This window comes from Mobula birostris, chromosome 2, assembly GCF_030028105.1.
Source record: "Mobula birostris isolate sMobBir1 chromosome 2, sMobBir1.hap1, whole genome shotgun sequence".
Taxonomy (NCBI): Eukaryota; Metazoa; Chordata; class Chondrichthyes; order Myliobatiformes; family Myliobatidae; genus Mobula; species Mobula birostris.
Window position 1 is genome coordinate 58,018,471 of NC_092371.1, and position 22,309 is coordinate 58,040,779.

Genomic DNA, 22,309 nt, shown 5'->3' on the forward strand with positions numbered 1-22,309 from the left:
GTTATCATGGGTGAGTTTAACTTCCCTAATATTGATTGGCACCTGATTAGTTCCAAGGGTTTGGATGGGGCAGAGTTTATTCAGTGTGTCCAGGACGGATTCCTGTCACAGTATGTAGACAGGCTGATTAGGGGGAATGCAATACTAGATCTAGTACTAGGTAGTGAAGCGGGTCAGGTCACAGATCTGTCAGCGGGTGAGCATCTGGGGGACAGTGACCACCGCTCCCTGGCCTTTAGCATTATCATGGAAAAGGATAGAATCAGAGAGGCCAGGAAAATTTTTAATTGGGGAAGGGCAAATTATGAGGCTATAAGGCTAGAACTTGTGGGTGTGAATTGGGATGATGTTTTTGCAGGGAAATGTACTATGGACATGTGGTCGATGTTTAGAGATCTCTTGCAGGATGTTAGGGATAAATTTGTCCCGGTGAGGAAGATAAAGAATGGTAGGGTGAAAGAAGCATGGGTGACAAGTGAGGTGAAAAACCTAGTTAGGTGGAAGAAGGCAGCATACATGAGGTTTAGGAAGCAGGGATCAGACGGGTCTATTGAGGAATATAGGGTAGCAAGAAAGGAGCTTAAGAAGGGGCTGAGAAGAGCAAGAAGGGGGCATGAGAAGGCCTTGGTGAGTAGGGTAAAGGAAAACCCCAAGGCATTCTTCAATTATGTGAAGGAAAAAAGGATGACAGGAGTGAAGGTGGGACTGATTAGAGATAAAGCTGGGAAGATGTGCCTGGAGGCTGTGGAAGTGAGAGAGGTCCTCAACGAATACTTCTCTTTGGTATTCACCAATGAGAGGGAACTTGATGATGGTGAGGACAATATGAGTGAGGTTGATGTTCTGGAGCATATTGATATTAAGGGAGAGGAGGTGTTGGAGTTGTTAAAATATATTAGGACGGATAAGTCCCCGGGGCCTGACGGAATATTCCCCAGGCTGCTCCACGAGGCAAGGGAAGAGATTGCTGAGCCCCTGGCTAGGATCTTTATGGCCTCGTTGTCCACAGGAATGGTACCGGAGGATTGGAGGGAGGTGAATGTTGTCTCCTTGTTCAAAAAAGGTAGTAGGGATAGTTCGGGTAATTATAGACCAGTGAGCCTTACATCTGTGGTGGGAAAGCTGTTGGAAAAGATTCTTAGAGATAGGATCTCTGGGCATTTAGAGAATCATGGTCTGAGCAGGGACAATCAGCTTGGCTTTGTGAAGGGCAGATTGTGTCTAACAAGCCTGCTAGAGTTCTTTGAGGAGGTGACCAGGCATATAGGTGAGGGTAGTGTAGTGGATCTAATCTATATGGATTTTAGTAAGGCATTTGACAAGGTTCCACATGGTATGCTTATTCAGAAAGTCAGAAGGCATGGGATCCAGGGAAGTTTGGCCAGGTGGATTCAGAATTGGCTTGCCTGCAGAAGGCAGAGGGTGGTGGTGGAGGGAGTACATTCAGATTGGAGGATTGTGACTAGTGGTGTCCCACAAGGATCTGTTCTGTGACCTCTACTTTTCGTGATTTTTATTAATGACCTGGATGTGGGGGCAGAAGGGTGGGTTGGCAAGTTTGCAGATGACACAAAGGTTGGTGGTGTTGTAGATAGTGTAGAGGATTGTCAAAGATTGCAGAGAGACATTGATAGGATGCAGAAGTGGACTGAGAAGTGGTAGATGGAGTTCAACCCGGAGAAGTGTGAAGTGGTACACTTTGGAAGGTGTCATGTACCCCGTGACGGGGGTTAAGAACCAGCAGAGATGGAAAACACTTTGGAGTCTCGTATTGCTATAAACTACTGATATTTATTAGTAACTACGCAATACAGTAATATAAATGTAAATAAATCAAACAGGTTAGCAATGATTATATATAACAGTAAGTGTGGAAATATATATACGTATGAAAAAACCAAGCTTCTTTAAGTCTAGTGGTAAAAAGATACAGTCTTATGATAAGTAAAGTTCAGTTCAGTTTGTGGTATTTAGTTGAGTAGTGATGGAGAGAGAGAGAGAGAGTGAGTTGAGTCTTCAGGTGAGTTGATGCCGTCAATCTTCTCGTCGTCCTCCGAAATCCTTTACAAGTCACCGACTGTGACTTTAACCAGGGGGACCGGTTTTCTGTGGTGGAGCTATCACCCAGGCGAGGGTGGACACATGGACAACTCCCCACCAGTCAACCCCTTCTTCACCGATGGAATAGCAATTTGGATCGATCCGCCTGATCGATCCCACAAAACCCACTTTCTCTGTGGGCACTGCAATGCTCATCCACTGTCCAGATCGTGTGTCCTGAGGTCTGTATCATCTGACCTCCCATTTATTTCACCAGGCTGAGCATCACCTGTCATTCAAAGAGTCCCTCCTTCCTTTGTCTGTAAAGGAGTGCACAAGCAGGCAACCTGTCCTTGGAAGTAACATCAACAACCTGCTGAAAATCATAACATCGAGTGTCCACCGCCTTCGGTCACCATAGCAACCTTCGAGCTGCTCGGTGCTGTCTCCAACTCCAAACTCAGTAAAAATCCAAAGTTACTTCCAATGCCTTAAAGTGACAGTCCAACCATTAATCTTTGTGTCTCTCTCTCTCTCTCTCTCTCTCTCTTTTCAAAAGCAACATATCGGTGGTAAATAACTCTGTGTGTCTCTCTCCTTTCCAAACAACCCATCAATGATGAATGTCTCTCTCCAAACAGTTAATAGGGGCACTCCTGGATCCTCTCACAAAGGACAAACTCCAAGGCAGAGTACAAAGTAAATGGCAGGATACTTGGTAGTGTGGAGGAGCAGAGGGATCTGGGGGTACATGTCTACAGATCCCTGAAAGTTGCCTCGCAGGTGGACAGGGTAGTTAAGAAAGCTTATGGGGTGTTAGCTTTCACAAGTCGAGGGATAGAGTTTAAGAGTCACGATGTAATGATGCAGCTCTATAAAACTCTGGTTAGGCCACACTTGGAGTACTGTGTCCTGTTCTGATCACCTCACTATAGGAAGGATGTGGAAGCATTGGAAAAGGTACAGAGGAGATTTACCAGGATGCTGCCTGGTTTAGAGAGTATGCATTATGATCAGAGATTAAGGGAGCTAGGGCTTTACTCTTTGGAGAGGAGGAGGATGAGAGGAGACATGATAGAGGTGTACAAGATAATAAGAGGAATAGACAGAGTGGACAGCCAGCGCCTCTCCCCCAGGGCACCACTGCTCAATACAAGAGGACATGGCTTTAAGGTAAGGGGTGGGAAGTTCAAGGGGGATATTAGAGGGAGGTTTTTTACTCAGAGAGTGGTTGATGCATGGAATGCACTGCCTGAGTCAGTGGTGGAGGCAGATACACTCGTGAAGTTTAAGAGACTACTGGACAGGTATATGGAGGAATTTAAGGTGGGGGCTTATATGGGCGGCAGGGTTTGAGGGTCGGCACAACATTGTGGGCCAAAGGGCCTGTACTGTGCTGTACTATTCTATGTTCTATCCACTCTTGAAGAGTGATTTATAAAGTGATGTACAGAAAAGGAAATGAAATGGCCTGAAAAGATCGCTTCATAGGTAGGAACTAAGTTGGGGTTTTGCTGACTGGAAAATGGCGGGGAGAGAGAGAACATCAAGGAAAGAGTCAAGCTGTTGAAGGAAGTTTTTGGTGAGAGTGGAAGTGAACTAGAGATGGAGGTCGACGGGAAAGAGGAACGGAATGGAAAGAGGAAGAAAAGAAAGCAGAGGTACAGGATATCAAACTCTGAGGAGTCAGCGGATGATCATAACAGGACAGCAAAACAATAGAAAGAAGATGAGATTAAAGCAATTATAAAACTAGCGAAGACGGGGCATCTTTTGGTGACTGGAACCCGATTCGTTTGACGAAGATGCTCAACAAAATTCTAGGCAAGATTAAAGGAACAAAGATTTTATGAAATGGATCGCTATTAGTGATTTGTCGGGATAGTGCTCAGCAAGGCAAAGTGATAAGATTATGTAAAATAGACGGCAAAGAAGTACAATGCTCAATACCCAACAATAGAAAGTGGACTAGAGGAGTTATTTCGGGGATACCAACAGAAGTTACTATGGATGAGATTAAACAGAACATAAAAGGAGCAAAAATTATTGAGGCCAAACGTTTGAAAGTTACAAGAAACGGGAAAAAGTGTGATAGTTTATCGGTAATGATTAACTTTGATGGAGAGAGATTGCCGACTAACGTTTACTTAGGGCATATGTGTTATGCGGTTAGAATATATATACCACTGCCTTTAAGGTGCTATAAATGTCAGAAATTCGGGCACATTGTGGCGGTCTGCCGAGGAAAACAAAGATGTGGGAGATGCGCTGGAGAACATGAATATGGGAAATGTGAAGCGGGAGCTAGGCTGAAATGCTGCAATTGTGGCAAGGCACACAGCGCAGCTTATCGAGGGTGCATTTATAGTAAGAAGGTGGCTGAGATACAATATGTAAAAGTAACTCAAGGAATCAGTTATGCAGAGGAAGTGAAAGAATTTGTTGAAAAAAGGCTGCAAGCAAACATACAGGGAATAATAAACTGGTGAATTGTGAGAGCTGTAATATGAAAAATAAGGATACACTTTTAATAAGTAGAAAGGATTTTGTGCTTTTTATGGTGGATGCAATTAATTGTTCAGTGCAAACAAGCAAAAGAACAGAGAAAATTAAAGTTTTCGTCAAGTCTGCAGAAAAGTATCTTGGTATTAAAGGGATTAGGTGGGAAGGAGTCAAAGAAATGCTGAATGGAGGATCCGACAGTTCACAGGCAGGGGAGATGGAATCTTAATGGCAGTATATTTATCGCAAATGATCAAGAATTTAAGAACTATTTCAAAACTTAAGGAAAGTCCTCACATTTTATGGTTGAAGCCCAGGGTAAATGTGCAGAACTCCAACAACAAATAGTACCTGACAAGAAGAACGGTGAGTTGGAAAGAGATTGGAAAATGGAGGAAATTATTACAAGGATACAAAGGGAAAAGGAATTTGTTGCAAAGTGAATTATCTACATTCAGATTATAAAATGAAAACATGGAAGCAAATGAAGAAGAACTCCCGAGGTCTCAGTAAACAACTGCAGGCTACGATCCAAGAAAAGGAAAACCTGAAAAAGCAGATAGACTTGGAAAAACAGCAATTTTAAAAGTATAATGTGGGATAATTACTTTTTTTTTAATAAGACGATTTTAGTCTTACAAGTGAAGTAGATGAAATCAATGTAATTGAGGTAATGCAACTACACAAAAACGTGACAAAATTAGGGAAGAATAGGAGTTTGCGGCATTATCTAATGAGCACATTAAGCATTCACGAGGAATTGCAACTACAGAGTGATGCTAATAGAGAATTGCAGGCTGAACTAGATTGTCTAAAGTAAAGAACTCCAGGACATATTTGGTTGGACCACAAGAAGTCTAGCAGGTGGCGGTAATGCACTGAAAACTGGTTGCCAACCGCCATAAAACAAAAAAGAAGAAAATGAAATTTCATGTTATTGAAGAGTCTCTGTTAAGACTGAAAAAACTTCTTCTAAGAAACTTTGAGTATACACTTGAAAGATTTTCTTTTACCTGGTAATCTCTTCCCATGACAGAGCTCGTAAAGTCCATTTTGGGATTTCCAGATCAGGTACGCAAATGATGGGGACTGCCTAACATAGTTGCCTCAGAGTAATCAGGATCTTATTGCTGGGCTAAGCAGAAAAAAGAATTTTGAACAATGATAAGTTTATTGAGCTTAAGATAATAATATTGAACTCAAACAAAGTTCTCTTACAAAATAATTAACTGTGAAATTGAAAGGATCTCTGAAATGCTTTATTAATATCTGTCAAGTTAATGTAACAACTTTGCTGAGGAAATAGCTGGTATTAGAAGTCATTTCCTGCTCCTTGGGTGTCATGGTGATGGAACAATACCAATTAGCCAACAGGAGGTACTGAAAGAACACATCCAGAGGAAGTGACTCCAAATCCTTTCTGGTGATTTAGAGAAATTAATTCAGCCCTTAAGAAATGGCTAAAATTAACATCGCAATATTTTCTGAAATATTGTTAATCTCACTGGAAAAATCAGCATCATGTCAAAATTGAAATATATTGCTGGACAATTTTGTCAAAGTAGGCACAGAGATAATATTTGCAAAATTTTAATAGGCTGATGTATAGCATATTGTTATCAGTCCCTGGAGAGGAAAAGCTCAAAAAAGTTTACTTATTTGGTGGAGTCTACTAAGAGTTTCCTGCATGTAATAGCACTAGAACAAAACAAGAAATGTGTAGAACTGATGTGAAAGCACAATGGATGTAGAGATCAAGAAAGGCAAGAAGGTAAGAGTTTTCATAATGTGATGTAAACCAGAAATACATGCATGAATGTACTGTAAATTTCAAATGTTTTAAATCTATAATGCAGTGGAAACAGTGCAGATTCTGGAGGTACACACACCCACTATTTCCTTTAGGGAAGTTCATATCTATCAAACTTCTTTAAGTATTGTTCTGGATTCCAGATGATAAAACTTTATTTATGCAACCAAAATGTTTTAACATTTCTTTTGTTGAAATATTGCAGCTTTTCTGCCATCAGGATAAAGTTCTGACCTAGCTGAAGCTTTAAGTGTGTGCAGGTCTTTCTTAGGTCAACTAATTTTAGGGCATTGTTAAGCCATGGCTGAGATTTGTGGTAGTGGCAATCTATATTACACCGTTTAACCTGATTTAAGTAGTTTATATATGTATATCAGTTTTAGAATTTATTCTGGGCTGTAAAAGAGCATGCTTTTCATATGTTTCACGGGACGGTAGTGTACAGTGGAAATGGTGACTTGAGTTAAGTAGTACAGTTTTATGTTGAAGCTTCCTTGTTAAAATAGAATTCAATTGCTGTGTATTCAGTCCGTTGTCTTTTGTATTTGTTCATTCAATATTGCATCGTAAGACTATACAATTTTGTAAGGATAAGAGGAGTTTCCATTGGATAAGATTTGTAACATTTCTTTCTTATCTAAATGAGAGATTCTAACTGGATAGTTTGCTTAAAGTAAACAATGTGTCAATGCTTCTAATAAATCCTCCATCATCCCGGAAGATGTAACATGGGGGACATACCTAAGATTATATGCTATCTCTAATTAACAAGTTATATCAAGTCTATTTTATTGGTCTTGATCTATTATTACTTTTATTTTAGATTTAAAATTCCTTCATTTGTAAGGAGTTTCTAAGGAGTCAAGCATACAGTCAATAAGAGCTCTCTATCGAATGATTAGTAGAAAAGGAAGGGAAAGGCTGTTTGAGAGTGCCCAAGCTTGCAGTATTTTGAATTGGAAGCAATATTAATTTGTTCTCTAATCAGCAAAGTTGATGGTTGGTGCAACTGCGCAGTAAAACATACAGATGTTATTAATACTAAAGTAAGCTTTAGATGTCGAAGGAACACTTGTATGATTCAGCCCTCATATTTGCAGATACCCTTCCCCAGCCAGGTCTGACTCCTATTAGAAAAACAAAATTAAGAAATCATTACATAGTTAATTTATGGTTTATCACTCGAGATGTCTAGAAGGTACTGGTTATTGATGTGTCAGTAACATGAAAAGCAGAGTATATTCACTGAGACGCAAACATTATCTACTCTTCCATCTATTCTAAAAATGTAAATTCAGCAGTGAAATCTGTGCACTTACATTACTTTGGGCTGGCTTGACTGATCCCTGATCACTGGGACTGGGCAATAAAAGGAAAACCCAAGAAGGGTAAGCATTTTGATTCTGGATTATCCTAAAAAATGCAAGGTCAACATGATATCCATCAAGCAAGAGCATATTGGTTTCTATAGAATGTAGAAGGTTAATGTAAATGGTAAGTTACTTGGCATCTGAAATCATCAGAATTATTAATTAAATATACACTAGTTTGCTCCTATAGACAGAAAAGTACTTATGACCTTGGGATATCACAAAACAGTCAAAATAGTCAATTACAGGTACATACTTTTCATTAGTAGTCACCATTATGGTAAAGAAAAACAGACTTGTCAAGGTTTACTTCCTCTTGTGTCTCAGAACCCATTATCTAAAATTGAATTTCACTTTTTTGCTTTATACCACAGTAATCAGTTTACCCACAAGTCAATATATTGTCAAAAAATATGTTAGAAGTGGCATTACAGTAGTTGTTTTAGAGTCAGGATAATGCACTAAAATAGTACAGCATTGTGAAAAGCTCCTTACCTCTGTTTTTGCCATGGTGATCACTGGGAAATTCAGTGGACCTTTTGTCTTCAGAAAAATTCACAGGGATATGAAAAATATGAGTGAGGATTCCACTTTTCTGAGAAATCCACATACATACTATGTCTCCTGCTCTCTTTTTATAGAAAAAAGAATGGAACTCCCCTCTTCTTGAGAAGAGACCATGAGTTTACAATAAAATGTTGCAAATTGGGATACATGACTTATGGCTCTAACACCAGACTGGACTGAGCTGAAATTCAACATCATTAATTTGCCGGTCATTGGCAAAACAGTTCCAACACTGTTGAGTAGCTGCAAGTCTGGCTACTAATCATGTTGATTTCTCTGGCAAACAAGAGCCTCCACAAGAATTGCTTCTCTGAAATGTTAACATGGGTTAATTTGTCCCAGAACCTTCTGATAAGATTGACTGTCCTCACTAGAGCCTTCTTTCCCCTTTACGTGCCTCGTCTGGCATTTTGTCTTGTCCACTTAACTTTTTCCTTCTCTGTGCTTCATGCTGAGATATAGCTATTAAAGCTTTTGTATCTTTACTGAACTCCTGTACACTCAAATCTGATTATATATATATATATATATAATGTTCGTAAAGCTCAGCACTTGCTGATTATTTATTCTTTGAATATCAACTCAAACCACTGTTTTTCAACTCAAAAAAACAATGCAAGACAACAATCCATTCATTCATATTAATTCATTCATTCATTCATGAATGCATTCATATTAATCCACTCATTCATCATTCATTCATTCAGAGTCTTCCCCAACTAGAAACCCTGGATAAACCATGAGATCCACAATCTGCTGAGGGCCAGATCAGAGTCATTGAAGTCCAGCAATGAAAAAAGTTAAGAGAGATCCAGGTACGATCTCTGGAAAAATATCATATGGGTAAGGTGGCAGTACTGGACTAAACCTGAATCACTGAAGGATGCTTGACAGCTGTGGCAGGGTTTGAATGCTAACACCTCTTACAAAGTGAAGTCAAGCAACATGGGTGAAAACAGGGCTTCTCTTCCAGATATGCTCAATGCCTTCTATGCTCAGTTTGACCATCAAAGCACGGAGGAACTATCACGAACTCCTGTAACCTCTGATGATCCTGTGATTTTAGTCTCTGAGGGCAGCCTTCAGGAGGGTGAACCAATGGAAGACATCAGGCCAAGATGGGGTACCTGGCCAAGTACTGAACACATGGGCAGATCAACTGGTTAGTGTGTTCACTGAGAATCATTAGTCTCTCGCTCTGGCAGTCTGAGCTACCCAACTACTTTAAGCAGGCTTCAATTATACCAGCTCCTAAGGAGAATGTGGTAACTGGCCTCAATGACCATTGTCCAGTAGTACTTTCATCCACAGTAATGAAAGGTTTTGAGAGGTTGGTGATGCAACATAGCAATTTCTTCCTGAGAAGTAATTTGGATCTGCTCCAACTTGCCTACTGTCACAACATGCCCACAGAGATGTCATCTCACTGGCTCTTCACTCAACCCTGGAACATCTGGACAACAAAAATGCATACATCAGGACGTTTCTTTATCGACTACAGCTTCACATTCAATATTATCATAAACTATTCAGTAAGATTCAAGATCTCGGACTCAATACTTTTTTTTTTGGCAATTGGATCCTGGATTTCCTTACCTGCAGTCCACAGTCAGTTCAGATTAGCAATAACACTTCTTCCACAATCTCTATCAGTTTAGATGCACCACAAGGCTGTGTGCTTAGCTCCCTGCTCTACTCGGTTTACACTTATGATTATGTGCTGAACCATAGAACCATAGAAACTACAGCACAGAAACAGGCCTTTTGGCCCTTCTTGGCTGTGCCGAACCACTTTCTGCCTGGTCCCACTGACCTGCACACGGACCATATCCCTCCATCTCTAATGCCATATTTAAGTTTGCTGACGACACCATTGTTGTAGGCTGAATCAAAGGTGGTGACAAATCAGCACATAGGAGAAAGCTTGGAAATCTGGCTGAATGGTGAAAACAAAAAGCTCTTATTCAGTGTCAGCAAGACCAAAGAGCTGATCGTTGACTTCAGGAGGAGAATCCAGGGGTCTATGAGCCAGTTCTTATCGAAGGAAATCAGAGATAGGAGGGTTAACAGTTTTATGTTCCTCAGTGTTATCAGTTCAGAGGACCTGTTTTGGGCCCAGCATATAAGAGCAATTATGAAGAAAGCTTGGCAGTGCCTCTATTTCCCTAGGTGTTTGCAAAAATTTGGCATGGCATCTAAAACTTTGATAGACTTCTGTAGTTGTGTAGTGGAGAGTGTATTGACTGGCTGCATCACAGCCTGGTATGGAAACAGCAATGCCCTTGAATGGAAAATCCTCCAAAAAGTAGTGGATATAGCCCAGTCCTTCACAAGCTAAGACCTCTTCACCATTGAGCATATCTACACGAAATGTTGTCGCAGGAAAGCAGCACTCATCATCAGGCCACGCACTTTTCTCACTGCTCCCATCAGGAAGAAGGTACAGGAGCCCCAGGACTCACACCACCAGGTTCAAAGTGGCTTTCTGGAGATTTAGATAAATATTGCTGCATAGGCCTGATTGTTTTGATGCTATTGCGTGGTAAATTTGAGATGATGCCAGTTGTAGATATTACTATTGGGACATTGTATACCTTGTTCATTTTTTTAAATTATTATTTCTTTTTTTGCTTTCTTTTTCTATTTGCACAGTTTGTTGTCTTTTGCATATGGGTTGTCCGCCCTGCTGGTGCAGCCCTTCATTGATTCTATTCTGGTTATTGGATTATTATACTTTGATAATAAGTATATGGTTATTACAATTATTATACAGTAAGTATATTTTTATTATACGGTTATTATACTTTGATAATAAATTTACTTTGATCTTTGAAGACTGAGAATCACTTTAAATTGCCAGAGTTGAACTGGTGGTTATTTCTGCTGATATTGGCCGAACCATCATGCACAGTAAGCATACAGCATGGGGCAGCTTGATAGTCAAAGCCCAAACTGATGGAATAGTTAATATACCAGTATTACCTGATTACTGACATCATGAACTACAGACTTGAAAATTTCAAGCTGCTTGACCACTAGAGCACAGACTTTCCAATTTGCCAAACAGCTGGCAATCTGCACACACATAATTCATATCACAGATAAAAAGGTAGTAAGCAGCCCATGTTTTACAATCCAAGTCTGTTGCTCTCTGTATACCGCTGCTTCATCCACTGGGGATTTCAAGTGTTTTATTCTGTGTGGTTGAAGTGGTGATTAATTATAAGCACGGATCTGTTCCTAATTTGTCACAAAATAACAAATGCTCATTTTAAAAAAAGGGGGGTTTACTGTGCTGGGTTCTCTGTACTGAATTGGGTCATGCTCCAAAAATAAACAATTAAAGTCATTCTTTGAAATAACATAACCTAATAATTTGAACAAAGCTCAAGCATAACATAGCACGTAGAGATGTAATGTACCGATCGTAAAGAAAACAACTTGCTGAAAGAAAACACCTAGACCATTGTCTCTATTGAAATTTGACTTGTGTGAAAGGATGCATTGACAAGCCTTGTTGCAGGAATATAGAGGATCTTCTCTGCATTAGATTGTATGGGATAGATAATTGGTGAAATATAATGCCTCCGGAGCATTAATATTCTTCACGTTGTTAAATAGAAAAATAGTTAATAAATTTGATATAATTCATGTAAATGAGTTAACATACTGAGCATAGAGGAAAATAAGTTTTAAAACATTTGGTGCATTTGCTGTAAATTCCAAGAGAGAAAGGACCTCTAACTGTTCGAGTCGAAGCATGCTTGGTGGAGTCAGTTTAGAATTTCCTGACAGGACAAAACAAATAAGAAAGCTCCAAGTTCAGAATAGATCAGAAAGCAAGATGGATGAGGATGTCAAAAGAAGGGAGGAAAGTAAAATTTTAGTAACTTGATGTTGGTGGTAATTTCAAATATTTTGCAGCTTTTAATCTGGTGCATCATAAATATAAATCAGACTTAAAACTGATTACAGTGTTCCCCAGGAAATATTCACCAAGGACAATGTATGTTGGGTTGTGCTCCTCATGTACAGTATTTGAGCAGAAAATGTGGCTACCATTTTTTTTGTTAATGAAGTGTAATTTTTTTTACACACCAGTGGCATTGCCTAATGTGAGTGGACTTTTTCAGTCAAGTGGAAGTTTTGTATGGAATTTTAAGGAAAAGTGGGACATGGATTTTCTTCCATTTTAACTTGGTAGTGATTTCATTATTTATCTGTGTTAGCTCACCACTGGTCAATTTGTTGGTTGAATAATTTATTCTTTATTGTAAAAATGACTTAATTAGTTTCTGAAATTCTACTATAGTTAAAGAACTTGCAGCATAAGAGTCATTTGGACCATTGCTCTTGCACTGGCAAGGGAAATATCAGCTCCATTTTCCTGCTTTTATTTATATATATTTTTTTTTTTTTTTTATTTTTCTCTCTCACTCTCTGCTTTTAAAGAATTTGTTTTCTGTTTCAGTAATTATCCATACTCTAATAATCATAAATATTTATTTTGACCTTATTCCAGCAATTAAGGCAAAGTTAATGAAGCTGTCTTCCACATGTAATGTGTACTGATTGGTTGGTAAAAGGACTGTGCTGATCAGATTGAAATTGACAGCCCATGTAATCAGAATTATTTACAACTGCTCTGTATTAAGGCCTTAAATTATGATGTAACTGAAAGAAAAAACGCATAAGTGCTGACTGCTTGATGAAAATTCTGATGAAGGGTCTCGCCCTGAAACATCAACATTTAATTGCTCTCCATAGATTCTGCCTGACCTGCTGAGCTCTAAGGTGGCCCCCCTCATGGCTGACAAGAGAAGTCAAAGAGAGCTTAAAAGCAAAGGAGAGGGTGTACAATAAAGCAAAATGGAGTCTGATGTCAGAGGATTGGGAAGCTTTTAAAAGCCACCAGAAGACAAATAAAAAAGCCATAAGGAGAGAAAGGATAAAACACAAAGGAAACCTAGCCAATAATATAAAAAGGATACCAGAAATTTTAAACACAAGAAATTCTGCAGACACTGGTAATCAAAGCAAAACACGCAAAATGCTGGAGGAACTCAACAGGTCAGGCAGCCTCCATGGTAAAGAACACTCATGTCAACATTTTAAGCCAAGACCATTCTTCAGGACTGGAAAGAAAGGGGGAAGACACCAGAATAAAAAGGAGGGGATAAGGGAAGGAGGATAGCTAGAGGGTGATGGGTGAAGCCAGGTGGTAGGAAAGGTTAGAGGTAAAGGAAGGAATCTGATAGGAGAGAAGACTGGACCAGGGAAGGAGAACATAGAATAGTACAGCACAGTACAGGCCCTTCGGCCCACAATGTTGTGCCGACCCTCAAACCCTGCCTCCCATATAAGCCCCCACCTTAGATTCCTCCATATACCTGTCTAGTAGTCTCTTAAACTTCACTAGTGTATCTGCCTCCACCACTGACTCAGGCAGTGCATTCCACGCACCAACCACTCTCTGAGTAAAAAACCTTCCTCTGATATCCCCCTTGAACTTCCCACCCCTTACCTTAAAGCCATGTCCTCTTGTATTGAGCAGTGGTGCCCTGGGGAAGAGGCGCCGGCTATCCACTCTATCTATTCCTCTTATTATCTTGTACACCTCTATCATGTCTCCTCTCATCCTCCTCCTTTCCAAAGAGTAAAGCCCTAGCTCCCTTAATCTCTGATCATAATGCATACTCTCTAAACCAGGCAGCATCCTGGTAAATCTCCTCTGTACCCTTTCCAATGCTTCCACATCCTTCCTATAGTGAGGCGACCAGAACAGGACACAATACTCTAAGTGTGGCCTAACCAGAGTTTTATAGAGCTGCATCATTACATCGCGACTCTTAAACTCTATCCCTCGACTTATGAAAGATAATACCCCATAAGCTTTCTTAACTACCCTGTCCACCTGTGAGGCAACTTTCAGGGATCTGTGGACATGTACCCCGAGATCCCTCTGCTCCTCCACACTACCAAGAAGGGGACCCAGGGGAAGTAATAGACAGGTGAGAAGAGTGAAAAGCCAGCGTGGGATACAGTATACAATAGGTGAAGGGAAGGGATTTTTTTAACCGGAAGGAGAAATTGATATTCATGCCATCATAATGGAGGCTATCGAGGCGGAATACAAAGTGTTGCTCTTCCACCCTGAGTATGTCCTTATCGTGGCACAAAAGTAGGCCATGGACCGACATATTGGAATGGGGATAGGAATCGGAATTAAAATGTTTGGCCACTGGGAAGTTCTGCTTTTGGCAGATGGAGAGGAGGTACTCGATGAAGCAATCCCACAATTTATGATGGGTCTCACCAATGTAGAGGAGGCAGCATCAGGAACACTGGAAATGATAGATGCCCCCAGCAGATTCACAGGTGAAGTGTTGCCTCAACTGGCAGGGTTGTTTGAGGTGCTAAATAGAGGCGAATGGGCAGGTGTAGCACTTAAGCTGTTTGCAGGGATCAGTTCGGTGGTGGGGGGGGGAGTTGGGGGAAGGTTAATGGGGATACAGAGAAGGGGGAGAGAATTTGCTAAATGTTTTTTTCAAATATACAAAGAATAAACAAGACCTGAAGGATTGCTGGAAAATGATGCTGGAGAGGTTGTAATGGCAGACAAAGAAATGGCGGAGGAACTTAATAAGTATTTTGTGTCCGTCTTCACTGTGGAAGACACTAACAGTATGCCAGAAGTTCAAGAGTATTGGGGATAGAAGTGAGTGTTGTTGTTATTACTAAGGTGAAGGTGCTTGGGAAGGTGAAAGGTTTGAAGGTAAGTAAATCATCCAGACCATATGGACTACACCTCAGGGTTCTTGAAGAGGTAGCTGAAAGATTGTGGAGGCATTAATAATTGGCTGACTGGCAAGAGGCCAAGAGTGGAAAGAAAGAAGCCCTTTTCTGGTTGGCTGCTGGTCTTTGCAGGGGTCAGTGTTGGGACTGCTTTTCACATTATATGTGAATGATTTGGATGAAGGAATTGATATCTTTGTGGCCAGGTTTGCAGATGATGCAAAGATAGGTGGAGTGTGAATAGTGTTCAGGAAGTAGGGAGTCTGCAAAAGGGTTTCGACAGATTGGGAGAATGGGCAAAGAAGTAGCAGATGAAATATAGTGTAGGGAAGTGTATGGTCATGCAATTTGATAGAAGGAATAAAGGCATTGACTATTTTCCGAAAAGGGAAAGAAAAATTTAAAAATCAGTGGTGCAAAGGGACTTGGATTCCTTGTGCAGGGTTTCCTGAAGCTTAACTTGCAGGTTGAGTCCTTAGTAAGAAAGGCAAATACAATATTAGCATTCATTTCGAAGGACTAGAATACAAAAGCAAAGATGTAATGTTGAGGTTTTATAAAGAATTTGTCAGACTGCACTTGTAGTATTGTGAGAAATTTTGGGCCCTTTTATCTAAGAAAAGATATGTTGGCTGTGGAGACGGTCCAGAAGAAGTTCACAAGGATGATTGCAGAAATGAAAGGGTGAACACATGAGTAGCATTAGATGGTTCTCGGTCTGTACTGACTGGAATTTAGAAAAATAAGGGGGGATCGCATTGAAACCTAATGAATATTGAAAAGTCTGGACTCCTTTAGTGGGTGAGTCTTGAACCAGAAGGCATAGCCTCAGACCAGAGGGACATCCAATTAGAACAGAGCTGAGGAGGAATTTCTTTAGCAAGAGGGTATTGTGACGAAAGTACACATAGACTAAGATGTTAACTGTCCTGTGCTGGCACCAGTGGGATCAGCAGTTGGTCTGCCACCTGTCTTCAGGAGAAAGGGAGATAAGGAAAACAATGGAGCAGCATTTGGAGATGTTAATGAAGGGACGGGAGAGTTTAACGGAAGGAGAGCTGTCAAGATCGGCTCCCCTTTGAACCCTGAACTGTTTGAAGTGATGAACAGGCGATACCCCAGCAGGGGGATAAAAAGGGACAGGTTCACTAAGGCAAGACACACACGACACCACGAGGTAACGAGATCCTGGAAGCGGTGCGCCTCCCACAAGTCGGTGGGAGTTTTGGAGGACTAGTCGCGGGACCAAGCCATAGACGCACAGGGTGGAAAGGTACAATCGGCAGGAACCTGGTGTGTGTCCGCCCTTGCCTGGGTGCCAGGTTCACCGCAGAGAAATGATCGTATCTGGAAACGGAGGGGTCACAGTCGGTGACCTCAGAAGACATCACAATGGGCTCGCCCGAAAGCTGACTGCGAAGAATATCGAAGGTCTGTGTGGAAGCCGTTTGAATATTCATTCGTTTTTGCTCTCTCTCTCCTTCCCCCCGCTGTCCATCGCCACGGCAGTGATTACTGTGAACTGAACTGAACTCAATTGAACTGAACTTTGCGTCACTTTGAAACTGGTCATTTACCCCTAGACGACAATAGAGCTTGATTGATGCTGTTATCCTAATTCTGTGTACATGTGTGTTTATCATTGCTGAACTGTTGCATTTATTATCCTTTTGATTAGAGTACTGTGTTGCTTGTTTCTTTAATAAAACTTTCTTAGTTCCAGTGATCCAGACTCCAACTGAGTGATCCATTTCTGCTGGTTTGGCAACCCAGTTACGGGGTACATAACAGTATTCTGTGGAATTCATTGCTACCGGCAGCTGTGGAAGCCAAGTCACTGAGTATATTTAAAGTGGAGGTTGATGGGTTCTTGATTTACCAGGGCATCAAAGGTTATGGGGAGAAGGCAGGAGAATAATCAACCATGATAGAATGGTGGAGCAGACACATTGGATCGAATGTTCCAATTCTGCTCCTATTTCTTCTGGGCCTTATGGTTTTATGTTCCTCCAATATTTTGTGTGTGTTACACTGGATTTCCATCATCTGCAGTCGTTGTTGTGGTCGCTATCCCTCAAGGTCGAGGATGATGTTCTTCATTCCATTGATCTATCTATGGGCTCTCAAGTGGCTTATGAGTCCAATCTTGGCCTTGAAAGTTCTTCTGCATTCAGGACAGGTAGTTCCAGTTGGAAGATCGGGCTTTGGTTGTTGCTGCCTCTCTTTCCATTTTCTTCCCTTTTTTCTTCTATTTCTGCACATCTGTTGGCCTCAAAATTTTCTGTTCCTTCTCGGATGATGGCTCGCCAGAGTTTCCTGTCCTTGGCACTGGTTTCCTAATTGTTGGTGTCGAAGTTACATTTCTTCATGTTGGCTTTTAAGACATCTTTGAATCTCTTCTGTTGTCCGTCTTTAAGCTGGGAGTAGAAGATTTGTTTCGGCAGATGTTCGTCTTTCATCTGAACAAAATGATCGCTCCATCTTGGTTGGTTCTTGATGACGTAGGCTACAATGTGTGTTGTTTTTACTACATTTAGCACGCTGATGTTGGTTCTTCCGTCTTCCCAGCTGATATTTAAGATGTTTTGAAGAAAGCATTGATGGAACTTTTCAAGTACCTTCAGATGTCGTATCTCTTGTGTTTATAATTGTTTCTATCTTCTGCTGTCACTACAGTTTTCTAAAATAAATTTATAATAAAATCTTGTTCAGCACCAAGAAAATATTTTAATAACTTGTTACGCATCTATTAAAGTGCATGAGTTAATACTTCAAGTTTTATTTATGACAAATAAAAAGCAGCAACGCAGAAAAATACCTTCAAACCAGACTTTGATTTCTTCACATCTTTGCCAGCTGGCCTCACTCTTGCTTTGTAACAGAAGGATGTATGTTTAAGCCCTGGTCAGAATTTGAGCAGATAACCTAGCCCAAAAATTCAGTGTGGTATAGTGGAATTGCTACATTGTTTGAGCAGGAATCTTGTAAAATTCAGAATTTCTGGCCTATTGCAAAAACATAATTTTCTTTTATTGCCTTAACAAGTATTTTCCCTAAACAATTCAACACTTACTTATTCAACCCACTGGACCTTCCTATATCCAGATTAATATCTCTAACAATGTTTCAAACATAACTAATTATATGTGGAATACAGCTCAATAAATGTATAGTTTTAGTGACCTGCCATGAAAATATTTTTTTTCATAATGCCTTTAAGTTGATTATATTCACCAAAAATAATTAATCGTTATTCAAAGTACTTTTCACATAGTGGTTTTAATAAGTTATGTAAATCTATTCCAATTGTTATGAATATTTCACAGTAAAAGTAATGTTACCGAGGCTGATAATGGGAGAAAGAAATGATTAACCTGATAATGTGTGACATTTTATGATAGTTATTATAGTTGCGCTGTTATTTCACAAGCAGAATAACGAATTTAGTATGTTATATTGTCACTGTTAATGTCATCTGTCATAGTTTTGTTCATAGGCTATAATATATTCAGTACTTTATAGTAATGTTGTAACATGTTAATACTTTAAAATATATTTAAAAAAACAAGTTATTTACAGTTGTTTTGAAAAGTAGTTCTTTTAAGACAGATAACTGATTGAATAAGGCCAAAATTATAGGATATGAAAAGAAGCAGGAAAGTGAGATTAGTTTATTTGGCAAATTTCCCAGACTACAGCATTCTGTAACTTTTATGATGCAATGCCTGGAAGACTGCTTTGCCTTTCTTTCTGAAATGGAGCAAACCATTCCTCCAGAGCCTACTTCAAGAGGTAATAAGAGCAGCCTGTTTGAAAGTTGTAATATTTGCATTCTTCATGTGATTAACAGGGGTTTGTGTCTCCGATCAAAAGGCTGGTGTTTCCCAGAGCTGACAAGAATAGGAGGCAGCAGGACAGAAGCAGTGTGTACAGGAGGCCATTGCATTCTATCCCACTCTTCCCTCCAGATTATTTAATAGATCCTGAACTTCTGCTGCATGATTATCTGGAGAAAGAGGTCAAAGTATGTTTTTCCTTTCTTTCTCTCTGTCTTCTCATCAGATACTAAATAGAGTATGTTATCCTGTAAATAATGCACTGTTAGGACTGAAAATAACATACCTAGATTATGAGAAAAAGTTGATATGATATTAGAACAGACAATTTATCTGATGAACAACATTGGGCAGTATGTGAAGGGCTGAATGGTCACCCTCTGTGTTATTATCTCAATAATTCTAAGCAAAACTTAAGTCTCTAATATATATAGCTAGTAAGTTGTACAATTGTCTCTTGTCATGTAGGGAGGAACTGTGATAGTTGCTTGAATGGAATCTGTTGTATAAAAATAATTTTTAAAACAAGACAACATGTATAAGGGGAATTAGATAAAAATAACATCTTTTATAGAGAACTGGCTCAGGCACCAATGCAAACGCTACATGTTTTCTTTGATTTTGCCTCTGAAAAGAGGAAGTTTACAACAATGAACTGATTGGTGTGGTCCATAGTGAGATTTGTTATTGTAAGTTGGTACATAGCATGATTTATTATTAAACATTTGTTCTATGTGGTGTAATTTTCTATTGGAAGATACAGAGTACAGGAATATTTTTTGGACAATTGCTGACTATAATTGACACCTGACAAAGATACATCATCTCCTTTAGTCACAGTTTTATATAGTATGCCTTTATCAGAATACTTAAACAACATTTTAATCAAGTTAAAATGCTTCATTTGTAGCTTCTGGTTTTAATGGTAAAACAGTGTGCAAATTGCATTGTGCACTAATGGTGTAACACAATTAAGTCAAATTGATTGATGTAGAAATGGGAAGAATAAAATTATTTCAATGTCACAGCTATTTGGTAACAGTTGCATTTATAGCATATGGAGTTGGACAGATATAAATGGTTATTTAGTCAATCTGGAGGTTGCTGTTTAAATTTTTAATTAGTAAATTTTAAAAATTAATGAAGATTTCAACTGAGCTTGAAATCTCAATAGCAATGAAGTAGGATCTTTGACCCAGACATACTTTGAGTATGGGTCTTCTACTACTTTTTCCTTCATAGATAATACAATATGTATTCCGTGCCTGCATGTAGACTTCTACATGTGTCGGTTCTCTGAAATTTCTATTCCTGTAGTATCTGAAGTGTTGATTGATTTAAAATAAGCACATTGTTTGCAATTCTTAAAACTTCCTTCCATATTTTAGCAAATAATCAATTTTTAATTGTTCTAAAATTATAATATATGCAGAAGCATGATGCATTCGCCACTGCTGAGGGGAAATTAATTAATAATTATGTAGTTATATTTTCTATAAAAACAATCGATTAACTGCACAAATTTCACATAAAATATCATGTCTAGAATACAAGCAACACAAAACTGTTGCAAGAGAGGGAACAGCGAACAGCTAGGCTGTGACTTATCAATGAGAGGGAGTTTTCAATCAGATCTGAAATCAAGATTTAAAAGGCAGGGTTTCACAGCAGTTTCTTGGAGTTGGGCTACAATCAATCACCGAGAGGGTTTCATTAGAAAGAGCAAATTAAAAATAATGCAAGTGCAAGTGGAGCGGCTACTCTTTTAGGTGAGCCTGTGTTTAGAGTGGCTTTGGCTTATCAGGCTTGGGCAAGGTAAGTTTCTGGAAAGTTTTAACCTTTTTGTTCTTATTTGTTCATTCCTCATCTGTTAGAACATAGTAGTGTACAGAGAATAGCTCCAGAGACAGTGTTCTACACTGTGTATGGGATGTAGGAAGTCTGGGAGGCCTCCAGCCTCCCAGATAAACACGTCTGCACTGAGCTGCAGCCCCCGGGAGAGCATATTAAGGAGCTGGAGCTGCAGCTTGATGACCTTTGACTCATACTGGTGTAATGTGAGCATTATTAAAAGTAAGTTGCTACTAATTAGGATAATGGGGGGTTTTACTTCCGTTCTTTTACTTCCAGCGGGCTTCGTATATAGTGTCCCTGCCATGCCGTACGGGTTGTGAAAGCCTCTGTATATACATAACGGTTCTGAAGTTCGAGATAAAGTTGTTTCTTGGGCATGAAGTTGTCGAGTTTTCAAAGTAGAAGTTACTACATATTTTTGGCGATGAGGTGAACTGGTTTTGTGAACGTATCGGCACGTTTTTCGAACGGGAGCTTTGCATTTCAGATGGCTACGTTTGGAACTATCAGTGAATTTCTGGAAGGAAATGAGGAATGGCCGGAGTATGAGGAAAGGTTGGGACACTTTTTCTGTGCTAATGGAATTACTGAGAAGGCTAAGAAGCGCTCTATTCTCCTCAGTGTGTGTGGGGCAAAGACTTGCAAGCTAATAAGGAATTTAGCCGCACCACGGAAACGGGGAAATTCCATATGACAAACTGGTCAAGCTCCTGGGGAACCACTACAATCCAAAACCTTCTGTGATAGTCCAACGGTGTAAGTTTCACAGCTGTTTCAGGAAGCCAGGTCAGTCTGTGGCCGATTTTGTGGCCCAGCTTCGGCAGCTGTCGGAACATTGTGATTTCGGAGCGGTGTTGGAAGACGTGCTCCGTGATTGACTGGTATGCGGCATTAATAATGACGGCATACAACGCCATCTGTCAGGGGAAACCCCACCGTTGACTTTCAAGAAAGCCTTAGAGATTGCCCAAGGCATGGAGATGGCTGCTAATAATATCAAGGATATCCAGAAAGGACATGGGGGTTCACAGTCAGCAGCAGTGCAGCAAGTCAGAAGGGAGTCTAGTAAACAGGGAAAGCAGGCCGAATGTTTCCGGTGTGGAGGGACGCACAATGCAAATGATTGCAAACTCAAAGACGCTGTCTGCCATGCTTGTAGCAAAAAGTGACACTTAGCTAAAAAGTGCAGAAATTGAAAGGGTAAGATTAAGCCTGGGCAGGAGAAAGCTCAACAGGCTCAGGCAGCCATACACCATCTAGAAGAAGCAGATGAAGAGGCAGCGTGGGCCTACAACATGTTTGCAGTGGAAACAGATGAGGAACCACCTGAACCATATTATGCCACAGTCACTGTCAGGAGAAAGGACATTAAGTTTGAGATTGATTCAGGGGCTACTGCATCGGTCATTAGTGAGGAGACCTACAGGAGGACATGGGGGTCCAACCTGCTTCCCATTAGACCGTCAAAGCTCAAACTCAGGACCTGTACGGGGCAGCCCATACCTCATTTAGGGGTGTTATATGTGGACATTTCA

The 22,309-nt window shown here is 40.1% G+C and overlaps 1 protein-coding gene across 4 annotated transcripts in view; it reads left to right on the plus strand.

Moving 5' to 3' along the window:
- The first annotated feature begins 5,979 nt into the window (after positions 1-5,979).
- Positions 5,980-22,309, plus strand: part of ccm2l (CCM2 like scaffold protein) — an 86,835-nt gene continuing 70,505 nt past the window's right edge. For 3 of the 4 annotated variants that reach the window (XR_011882955.1, XM_072241543.1, XM_072241530.1), the window contains exons 1-2: positions 5,980-6,313; positions 18,935-19,108. Coding sequence is in view for 3 of the 4 variants with exons in the window: in XM_072241543.1 (XP_072097644.1) it covers positions 6,284-6,313; positions 18,935-19,108 (204 nt within the window). In the remaining variant the exon portion in view is untranslated. The remainder of the gene's footprint in view (positions 6,314-18,934; positions 19,109-22,309) is intronic. The other variant, XM_072241553.1, reaches the window with a different exon arrangement.